This window comes from Corapipo altera, unplaced genomic scaffold (genome assembly GCF_003945725.1).
Source record: "Corapipo altera isolate COAL_440 unplaced genomic scaffold, ASM394572v1 268, whole genome shotgun sequence".
NCBI lineage: Eukaryota > Metazoa > Chordata > Aves > Passeriformes > Pipridae > Corapipo > Corapipo altera.
This window is the reverse complement of record NW_020884901.1, coordinates 1,815,291-1,826,796: the sequence shown is the minus strand read 5'-3', so window position 1 is coordinate 1,826,796 and position 11,506 is coordinate 1,815,291. Positions and strand designations below refer to the sequence as shown.

The 11,506-nt window shown below is 50.2% G+C and overlaps 1 protein-coding gene across 9 annotated transcripts in view; it reads left to right on the top strand.

The window, feature by feature from the left end:
- Positions 1 to 11,506, top strand: part of DAB2IP (DAB2 interacting protein) — a 201,740-nt gene that overhangs the window by 155,219 nt on the left and 35,015 nt on the right. For all 9 annotated transcript variants that reach the window (XM_027650219.1, XM_027650216.1, XM_027650217.1 and 6 more), the window contains one exon: positions 6,156 to 6,309. In XM_027650219.1, coding sequence (XP_027506020.1) covers positions 6,156 to 6,309 — 154 coding nt within the window. The remainder of the gene's footprint in view (positions 1 to 6,155; positions 6,310 to 11,506) is intronic.

The window sequence follows — 11,506 nt, the reverse complement described above, 5'->3', positions numbered from 1 at the left end:
TGCGGGTGAGTGCGGGGGTGCCCGGGGGTGTGCGCGGCTCCTGCGCGGACCAGGCGAACTCCCCGCGCCCCGGCCGGGCTGGTCCCGCACGGCGGCCCCGGCGGGGTCGGGCGGGGCGGAGGGCGCGGAGCGGGGCCGGGGCGCGGAGGCCGCCGCGCTGGAGGGACCGGCGCTGGCAGAGCCGCTCCATCCCGGCCCGGCCCGGCGGTGTCCGTCCCTTCGCTCCGTGTGCTCGCGGTTTGTTTTCAGCGTCCGTTTCGTGCCTGGGCAGCCGCGGTGCGGGGATGGGCCTTGCGGCTCCATTTCCGTGTGGTTTGGTCCAGCAGGACGGATCCTGCCTCGCCTTTGCCGCCTTGTCCGGATTCCACCTCCAGGCTGGTGTTACGCAAAATTTCGGTGATGAAAATCAAACCCTCCGTCCCCACCCTCTTCCCACCGCGGGAGGTTGTGAGCCCGGAGCGGAGCTGGGAGCACCCCGAGGGTGCTGCAGGGAGTGGGGGGCTCTGCCTCGGTGCTCACAACAGCACAACATCCCGGCTGCGCTTCTGCTGCCATGGACGTGCCCCAGATGTTTTTTGGGGCCCTGCTCGCTCCAGAGCCGGTGCTGTGGGAACGACTCGTTCTCAGGGCTGTGCTGTGGCTCAGGCTCCAAACTGGAGTGGTGGATCTGTCACTGCTGTTTGCATCAGATGTCCCCAGATCCAGCACTGTTTAGGCTGATGTGATAAGAAAAGGTAATTTTCTTATATAAGTGTTGATTTCTGTTAAAAGCAACGTGTTGGTGCCATTGTTCTCGTGGGAAAGAGAGAGAAGGTGCTTCCTTGGCTCCCTAGCAGCATTTTTGGTGATTGAAACGCAGGTATATGTTTCTGATCACCTTTTGCATCCTGCTCCTGATGCCCTTCCCTTGCTTTTGCAGTTCCTCAGGGCTTGTCACAAATGCCATTGTTGCCCTTGCTGGCTGTACTGACAAGCTTCCCAGTGGCACGTTGTTAAACAAACAAATAGCCACGCTCAGGTGAATGTCACGGGTTAAAATCATCCTTCAGGTTTGCTCTGGCAAAAACAACGTTTGGAATCTGGTATGAGCTGACAGAGTCCTTTTGAATGTAATTAATCCTGCTGCCGGTTGAAACTGAGAACAGTCTAAAAACAAGGGCAGGTATTAATAAGTTTAATTACATGTCCTTTGTGTTGCTCAGGGAAGGTGTTGCATTAGTAAGGGTAACCTATAACGCCAGGTTCCCATCGTGAGTGTGATGAGCAGCGTTTCCCAGGCAGAGATCAGCAGCTGGACTTCAGGAAAAGGCAGGAGAAAGTTCAGGGTAGCAAAACATGGAGAAGGATGTGCTGCTGCGTGCTGGGACTTCATCCCCACGTCCTCTCCTACAGGAAAAAAAATATGCTTCATCTTCTGGAAGCATGCAACTTCTCTTGTGCTGTTGTTCGTGGCTATTCCCATAACATCACTTTTATATTTATTTGTTAGGTTGAAGCAGGATGAGGCACAGGGGAGGAAGGGATGAGAACTCCCAGCAGTGGTCGGGAGGTCAGCGGGAAGTCGGCACCCGGGTGCTGCTGCCGAGCCCTGGGGAGAGCTGCTGTGGAGGAGAGTGGGAAGCAGTGCAGCCATGGGAGCAGTCTGGGCTCTGCAGAGCATGTTCCCAGTGTGACCCAGCAGCAGCGAGGGGCTCAGGTGGGACAGCGGGCACAGGGCAGAGCTGGCAGAGGGTGATTTACTCCCATCTGCGGCTGCTAAAATCCTTCTCCCATCTGATGTTGCAAATCAATTTACTGGAGTTGTGCACTTTGTTCTCAGTCATAACAAACCCCTAATCCCTGGGCTGGAGACAGATTTAAATTCTGTCTATGCTGCACGTGGATCTGGCAGTCTGTGCTGCTGCATTTGGGCACGGAGGACCCCCTGCAGTGGGTGTGTGCTGGGGAAAGGGTCAGGGCTGCCCTACAGAACCTGCTGCTGGCTGGTCACAGAACAGAACTGCCAGCCTCAAAAAGCTTCACACAGGGAACCTTTCCTGACCAGGAGACGTGTCACAGCGTCAAACCTGTAATTTAGGAGATCAGATCCCTCTGACACTGGGGAGGCATTCACACTGCTGGCTCTGCAGCTGGTGTTAGTGGGACATCTTCAGCTTAGTGCCTGGACTTCCTTCAGAATTCCCTAACCTGCTCATGCTTTCAGAGCAGAACAGTAGGAGATTTGAGAAAGGCCCTTTATGTTCTTTCTTCATATTTCAGTACATTTTGTGTCTGCTCCATGCCTCTGCAGCTACCCAGCCAGGCTCCCTGTTTGTTTCTGCCTCTCAAAAACAGCCAGGAAGGTTTTCATCATAAAACCACAGGAGCAGCAGCTGGGTGGTTTCAGGCAGGTGAGGCTGTGAAATGAGAACCAGTAGGGTTGTCTCTTTGAGGCCCTGTTTGCTGTCTCCACTGCTCAAAACCCAGCTCTGGAGGTGTATGAGGAGAGGATGGATTGTCCCTCCATGCCTATTTCTCCAAGCCCACTTCCCTGCAGTCCACATGGCCCTGGTTGGATTGGGTGTGCTGTCACAGCCCGGTGATACTCTGCTGGCTGTGGAGGGTGCAGACAGAGGGGATACATCCCTTCACATGGTAATGTTTTATGACTTTATTATTTAGCACAACAATCCTCTCTCATTGCTCTTGGGCAGCAAAGCTCTTTCTTTAATAGCCAGAGACTTGCTGCTGCTCTGTGGGACTCGCCAGGTCAATGCCGGTAGCAGTAATGTTATTTCTCTTTAGAACTAATGTGGTCTTTTATGAGATTTTTTTTCCTCCCCCCTTCATTTCAACTGAACTTTAGGCAAGTAGAAAGGGATTAAAAAAGGGCCCTTGGCAAAAAGAACAGAATGTGCTGTTTGGAAAGAGGGTTTCCTGCTGTGAGATGGCTCTGGGCAGCTGGCCGTTCCCACCACATTAAAACAAAGGTGTAGGATTGGAATTAGATCAGCTGACGTAAACCAGGACGGGACCTGGAATAGGCAGCGAGTTATTGGAGCAGGAGATTGGATGGCCCCACAGGCAGTGTCTTGAGCAGTGATGGCAGGGACATGAATTTGAACCAAGTACCTCTGTCGTCTTGGAAGTGTGTGTTCACCGTGGGCAAATGGTGTTCCAGCTGTGTCTGACTGTTCAGGAGTGGGATGGCTAACGGGGAGCACAGGTCTGCAGGGACTCTGGGATCCCTGTCACTATGGATGCTGCTCTTGGAGTCAGGAAAGCAGCTTAGGGTCTCTCCCTGTCTGTGGGACTGGCAAACGTCTTCCAGTACATGGGCCCCTGCTGCAAGTGCCATGTCAGTGAGGGACAGGAGTGCTCTCTGCGCTGGAACAGGTATTAAAATGCAAGGACCTTTGAGTCAGGTGCTATGTAACCCTCCTCCAGGGTGTTTGTAGCCCACCCCAGACTGTGCTGGGCTGCTCTGGCTTAAGTCAGTAGTGTTGGGGTCAGCTCTGGGGGATGGGATGGGACAGAGCCCTGGGAGGGGGCTCTGCTCATCCTGCACTGCCAGGGCTGAGCTGGCAGAGATCCCTCGTCCCTGCCACCAAGATTTCCAAGGAGAGTCTCTAATTAATGACATCTCCCCACTTAGCTCTTGATACAGAGACAGATGCTGGGTTTTTAGGGCTGGTTTGAGACCTGCAGTGCTCCCTCTGCACAGAGGCAGCATCTGGTGAGAAATGTGTCTGCTACTGACCTGGGTCGGATCCGATCGGCCACTCAGGAGTGGGAGGGATGTTGTGGGAGCAGGTCCTGCCAAGGCAGGAACCTGACAAATAACCTCCCTGAAAAAGTCCCGTTAATTTTAGGATTCCCAGAGGCATCCGGCAGAGCGTGGAGGGATATAAATACACATTTGCTGAATCTGGTGAGAGCATGATACGTCCTGAGAATCTCCCCCCGGTAATCCTTCGTGTTGAACATCTGCATTCCCACCCGTGGCCTTGCAGCTGCAGTAGTTTTAAATGAAAAATAGGCTTGATTTGTTTTAATTTTAACAAAAATTCTTAGACCAGCATGAAGCAGTGCAGCTCAGTGATGTACGTGTATGTGTGTGAGAGTATGTAGTCCTGAGCTGTGTGTTTAGATTATCAATATTTATATTTGTCTACACAAGAATGCAAGTAAATAACCAACTGCAGCTTGGTTATCTACCTTTTCTAATTTCATCCTAAAAATATGGAAATAAGATTTACCATAAATACCTCGATCCAGGGCTTATCTGGACTGGGTGAGCAGTCTGTATTGTCAGTTCTTGAGCTGCTGGATATTGGTTCTGCACTCAGCATTCTGAAGTAACTTGATCTGTCTGCCTGTATTAGAGTTAATTTACAGTACCATTCAGAGGAAAAGGAGAGGGACCCTTTTCTGTGAAAATAGTGTAAAATTGCCACAAAGTACTGGGAAATGACTGTGCTGGGTTCCTAAAGATCAATTTATTCACCATAGAGATACGGGGTGAGTGGGCAGTTGAGAGAATCGCTAATGGCACAGAGAGCCTTTGCTGGGAAGCTGCGGCTTCTGATCCAGCACAGGGCTCTGCCAACCCCGGGCTTTTAATGCCTGAGGGCTGGGGGTTGTCCCCTCAGAAAGATGTGGTGGTGGTTGTTCTGCAGATGTTCTGCAGGTACCACCACAGCTGGTCCTGTCTGGTGCCTCGGTGGGTGCAGGGAGGTGTCTGGGGACGGCGCTGTCCCGGAGCCCTCGGGCCATGTGTCCCCAGGCTGGGTGTCCTGCAGTGCTGCTGGCCAGGAGGGTGGCCTGTGGCACTCAGAGCTGCCCATTTAACATGCTGAGCCAGAGAACCAGCTGCAGGCAGTTCTGTTAGCACCTGGGGCTTCATCCATGGCCTGAATCTTAATGGCAAATCTAGAGAAGCACCTGTTTATCTTCTGCTGCCCTTTATCTTAGAATCTCCTTGGGCTGTTTTCTAGATTCAGCCTGGTGTGTCATTCACTGGAAGCGATGAATTTTGCATGCACTGTTGACATTTCTCTCTGTTTTGGTCAGTTTTATTCTGGAGAACAACAAAACTCAACACACAGAGCAGAGCAATCCGGGGAGTATACTGGGAGCATTGTTGTTTTGCTCATGAAAAACCATGCTGAGAATATCACAAACTCCTCTTATTGCTGTCCTTCCATGCCTTTGGTGAAGGCATCACGCTCTCTTTGTAGACAGGGGCACTTGGTCTCTTTGAAAGCCCCTAAAGTGCTTGTCAGGGGTTTTAAAGGTCAGAGTTACCAGGATCAGAGCTTTGGCATAGGAACATCTGACATGGTGCAAACCATAGAGAAAGCAGCTACTCCCTTTTCTCTCAAGTTATTTTTTCCCTTGCCACTTCCTGGTTTTGCTGTGTTTTCCCTGGGACTACTTAATTATCTTTGTTTTCTTTTTTTTTTTTTCTTGTCCCCCTTGAGCTCTCTGGTTTTGCTTTAAGAGTTACAGCACCATTGATTGTATTGGCTGTCTCAAAAAATGGTGCTCTGCTCGCTGTCTGTGGGCTCCCCGCTGCTAAATGCTGCCAGTGGGACTCCAGAGCATTTAGATCAGTCGATAGGGCTATCATGGCCTTATTTTCCACCCTGTCCCCACCCTGGGATGTGTGTAACAATCGGAGAGAGCACACAAGCCCTCGGGTTGTTGGTTACAGAGTGTGGATCCCAACGCTGGCTGTGTCTGTGCTGGAGATGGTGAGGTTCCGGGACCAGGGGCTGCAGGACCTGGTGGTGCTGATGAGACAGCAGTGGGTGCTGGGGCCAGCTGGTCTCCCTGATGTGCCCATGCTGCAAAGCACCACACCTGGGAAGTCTCACTCAGCAGGTGTGGTGGCCATTTAGAGACTTACTCAGCTGTGCAGAGACCCAGAGCCTACAAACCTCTAATAACTGACTCCTGGCTGCATCAGAGTTGGGAAAAATTGTTTTACTGCTCATACAGCCTGTAATAGAAATTACTAATGAGACAGTGTAGCAAGCCCTGTTCTTCAGGGCCCTGGGTTATTTCATGGCAAAAAAGTCCCAGGAACATTCTGCAGTTGTTGCTAACAGATGGACTGAACAGTTTCTGTGGGAAGGAGAGCATCCACTGACACCATTCCATTTTTCCTCTAGATCCCATCTAATGCCGAGGCTGAAAGAATCGCGCTCCCACGAGTCCTTGCTCAGTCCCAGTAGTGCTGTTGAGGCTCTGGATCTCAGTATGGAGGAGGAGGTGGTCATCAAGCCAGTCCACAGTAGCATCCTGGGACAAGACTACTGCTTTGAGGTAAGGAGCCGTCGGTCCGTGCCGGGAGCCGCTCCTGCTGCGCAGCGGGCCAGGTGTGTGCTGGCATCTGGGGCTCTCGCTGCTGGACAACATTTCTGCTCTGAATTGCTGCACAGAGACCATTTCATAGGCAGAAAATTACTCCTACTTTTCAAGGAGGATCATATCCCCACGATCAGAGCAATGAGCTCCTCGTGAGCCCTGTCGCAGCTTCCCGCTGGCACAGGTGCTGCCCCGCTCGGGGCCGTGTTCCAGCACAGCATCCATTTGGAGTTTATGTTCATACAGATACTGGGAAGTGCTGACAATCCCTACTCAGTGTTCCCAAATACATCAGATGTGGTCACAGAGCCAACCCACTGCTGTCAGTGGGAGTGTTGAGGACTTTGTCTAGAAAACTGAAGCTTCGCTTGTTTGGGTAAATAGAAAAATCTGTGAGTATTTCAGATGATTCTGACATCTGCTATGGCATGTGGTTAGGTCTGTGCTAGCGGGAGGGAGGAGGACACGTACAAACCAGGCTGTAGTTGGATAATTCAATGTAGTATGTCTTGGGAATCATTTGTCCTGAATTGTGGATGGCAAAGTATTATTGCTTATGGCAGTGGCTGGATACAGAACAGGGAAATGGTTTTCTTACAGTAATAAGGTGGTCGATACTTGTGTTTCTGTGAAGAGAAGGGAACCTATTTGTGCTTGGGCATAGAAAAGCAGATAAATGGTATATCCATGCTTGGACTGTGCTGTAGGATGTGACTGCAGGTTGTCCTTGGATGGGCAGTGCTGGATAAAAACACCTTCTCAGAGTCCAAGAGGAGTCAGACTGGGGAGAGAAATACCTTTTCTTTACTGAAGTTAGCACACTTTGAAAGAAATGAGTTAGAAGATCCATTTCTTAAAATGAAAGCAGGTAACTCGAAAACAGTCTTACAAATATAGCCCCAAACACAAACTCTGGAGTGGGCTGAGGTATAAATTTTCCGGTGCTGTTCATTCTCTGAGGAATTGAACAAGTGTGGTGGGTCAGGAGGGGAACAGTTTTGTAAATTATATGGCCTCTATTACATTCCACTCAAGAAAGATAAAATGAAGCTAGATGGAAAATAGATGTGACATCCATAATATAAGGGTTGTTTACCAATTCTGTTCAGCACAAGAGCAGAGGAAGGGATGTGAACAGTACTTGCAGGAAGTTGACTGAGAGGGAAATTGCACAAGTCGTGCACCTGTGAGGAGGAAGAAAATTTTGGTTATGAGTGAGTTGGATAAAGAGGAGTCACACAGAAAAAAAGAACGTGTTAATTGCTGTCCTGCAAACCCTGCAGAGGGGAGGAAGAATGCCAGGCAACAAAGGGGACATTGATTTGTGACTGGTGGCTGCTCACCAGCAAGCTGCAGCAGGAGGGACCGAGGTGAGAGCTAAATGGCACATTGTGTCAATGCCTCGTGTCTCCAGAGAGCCTCTTCCAAATTGGGGTGAGGTCAGTGCTGGGATGAGTTTGCAGATCTCCTGGGATCCTTGGTGGGTACCAGGCCTTGACCACAGTCTGCCAAGCACTTGGGTACCACTGGTGGATACAAAGAGGGGGCACTGCCTTTGGGCTTTGCCACTGAGGCTGTTGTGGGTCTGCTCTTTATGGAGATCTGTCAGGAACAGGCAGATTTGGGTGTCTGTTGTTGGGCAGCGCCAGCCTTGCACAGTCCTTAACTGCATTCTCCTGGCAGTGGGGTGGCCAAGCGGGGACGGTGCCTCGGGAGCTGTTTCCATCCCCAGCTGGCTGGTGTCCATTGGATCTCCCCTGTGTGTGGCACAGTGTGACACAGCTTTTCCTGCACCACACCACCAGAGCAGCCTCATGGCTCGGGAAGCAGGACAGCACGGTCTGACATGGCTGCAGATGGAAGAGAGCGGCTTTGAGAGGGAACTGGCAGCACACCCAGACGGAGACAAAAGCAAGAGGTGCCAAAGCCATCTGCAGTGGAAAACAACCAAGTGGCTCGTTGGGAGGCAGCTGGTGGATGAAGGTGCAGGGAATTGTTCCTCTCCTTTGGCTCCACCGACCTGCATTAAGACGTGCTGGACTCCACTCCTCTCGGCTGGGATGGACACTCAGCAGCAGTGCAGGGCTTTTCCACGGGCTGCATTCAGCTTTTTCTGCTTAGTTTTGTGAAACTTGCTTTTTTCCTGACTTGCTCAGTACTTGGTAGTCAGTATTTACTTGTTTTCTTCATTGATTTTTTTTTTTTTAAATTACTCAGCATCATCTTCTTTCTCCTTATAAGACTCCCCAGTCAGCAAATCATCCTGTGCCACTGCACATGCTGTGTGTGCTAAATATACAGTGGGCATCTTCCCCAGGAGTGGAGACTCAGAGTCCAGGCTTACAGAGCCTATTCCTGGCCCTGCTGTTTGTGGGGTCCTGGGCCAGGCAGGGCACTGAGGACCAAGGGGCTCTCTGAGGCCTTACCAGACCAAAGGCTTGTCCCGTTGCACAGCTCGTGCCTGAGCTGTCCCAGGACACGGCTGGGAGAAGGACAAACTGCAGTTGCTCCGGTACAGCCGAGGCTGTGTTGCCTCATCCTGGCCTTGCCTCAGCGAGGGAGAATGTGCTGCAGCTAAATTTAGCTCCACTAATTGGATCCAGCTGTGCAAACGTTGCTCGCGTGGCCCTTGGGGCGCGGGGCCGGGCGAGGGCAGCGCTGGTGCCCCTCGGCACCAGGTCAGGGGGTGCAGCCCAGCTGAGCCACAGCTCGTGCTCATGAAATCCTCTGGACACTCAGGGAAGCAGCCTTGGTAGCTCAGTTGTCATCTCCAGTTACTCCATGGAGATGCCTTCAAGGGAGGAACCCACCCTGTACCTAAAACTTCCTTAAAATGGCAAGATTTTATCTGACTGAGGAGTTCACCCATCCGAGGACTGGGGATAATGAGTGGGAATAAGTAACATTTCAGAAATTAATGAGTTTTATTAATTGCGTTTATCCTGTACATTAACAGTATTCTAGCATTTCCAAAATCTTGATGAGACCAGAATACTCTCTTTATAAAGATAATTAATATCTCATAAAGATCATTAATGCCATATGATATTTAGGTCAGAACTCAAAGCTGGGGTGTGATTGCAGATCTGGGGAAAATTACATTTTTGGTCACACATGGTAGATATGACCTTCAGCTTCCATCTGATCAAGACACACTTCATATCTGACACATGATTTTCCCCTTCTCTCACTTCAGTATGACAGTTACAGGTTTTTTAGGGTTTGAGTGATTAATTAATTGATAATTATTTTAAAACTGAGTAATTAATTTTGCTGTGATAACTCATGTGTTGACTTAAGTGTGGCAAGAAAATATATTAGATATTCAGCTTAACAGATAGTTGGTAAAAAACTGATATTGAATGAAAATTCAGTAGAAGGACAGCTGGATTACAGGGTTATTTATTTGGATATGACCCTCTATATCCTCTGTGCAGCTCTGGGATCCATGTGTGTCACCAAGGAGAACTTGTCTTTAAGGGAGCATCTTTCAACACTAGCCAAAGAAATCTTAATTCTCCTTCATGGACGAGCTTCCAAGTTTCCTACCAAATCCTCTAGATCTGAGAACATTTTCAAACACATTTGTACACCAAACTCCATCAAAGCCAAAGAGCTAAACAAAAAGCTGGGTGAGACATGGCCTTTAAGGCAAAGGACTAATGATATCATTTACTGAAAGGTGTATTTGACCTGTTCCACCTTTATTATGGACTGATTTCTAAGTGATTGGTGGGGATGGAGTTTCATGGCCTTGGTCAGAACCTCAAGGGTTTTCCCCACTGTGGGGTGCAGAAGGTTGGCTCTAACACCTGCAGGGCACTGTGGCTGTACCAGGAGTGTCAGGACTTCGATGGATTGGGCTTGGACATGGATGATTTTGAGTCTCCTGCAGCTGAATTATCTGAGTAAGACAGGGCTCAAGTTCTGATGTGTGGGGTTGGTGTCTGAAGAACTCCTCTGAAGTCCCAGAAATTCCCATCGATCGAGCAGGTCGGGAGCTGCCTGGAGCAGTGCTTGCTTGAGTTCCGGTCTTAAAACTGTTGCCAAGTGTTTCTTCTGGGATGTTGATGTTTGTAATTCAGCACTGAGGCAGCGCAGCACCGGGTGAGCAGCGATGCAGCCGCGCGTCGCTGCTCCTCGGGCGTCATCGCCTGTCATGTGTGAAACTCTTCCTGAGAGAAGGATCGGGATGCAGGACTGCCCGACCCTCTGGCAGAGCAGGGGATGGGGATCACATGGCATAGACAAAGTCTTGCAAGTGGAACATCCTGTGTGCCACCAGAACTCCGTGTGGGAACGTTCAGGGATGGAGGTTCACGTGGCCATCAGCAGCAGCGAGGAGATGAGGCAGGATGGGTTTGGAATGGGAGACTTTGAAGAAGCTGGAAATACTTGAAAGCATGAAAGGGTGCTGGAAGGATCACACTGCTGTGCCTGCTAATATGGAGTCTGTTCTTGGAACTAGAAGAGAGCTTGTGCTCAGAAGAGTCTATTTTACAGGCAGAGTATAAAAGCATGTAAGGACAGGGAAGAGTGTCTGTCTGAAGGAGAAAGCCTCTTGCTTGGAAGATTTCTTGCGTTTTTATGTAAAGACAGGCCAGGCCTCTTCTCATTCTGTCCTGGTTAGACGTGTGTGTTCAAAGGAAGGGATGTGTTCAACTTATCATTGAGGTTTGCTAATGACAAATCTTAGCGGGTGCCAGCTCTGCTGTAAGAACAGGTTGGGCTTCTGGGAGATACGTGAAATTAAAGGAGATTGTGTCTCCCAGAAGCTGATAACCCAGTGCACAGTGTGTAAACACAAACACTGCGAGATGATAAAGCACTCAGAAATAACTCTGCAGGTTGAGACTGGCGGAAATGAAGCTCAGAGGGGAGTTATTTAAAGCACCAGCCAGGTCCATTTGGCCTCCCAGCAGAGCTGTGCATGGAGAATATGGCTGCACGAAAGCTGGGAATGCAAAGGGCCCCGGGACCACCAGGAATGACCACCACGGTCCTGGAGGTCAGGACCAGCAGGACTGGAGGAGATGGCAGTTTGGGGAATACCTGTGTAGGAGAAGGTGCAGGGAACTATTGGCCTTTCAGACCTTGGCTCAGTACTTGATGCCAGAGAATTTTGTTGTAGTGGACAGGAAGAAAAGTTTAGTGC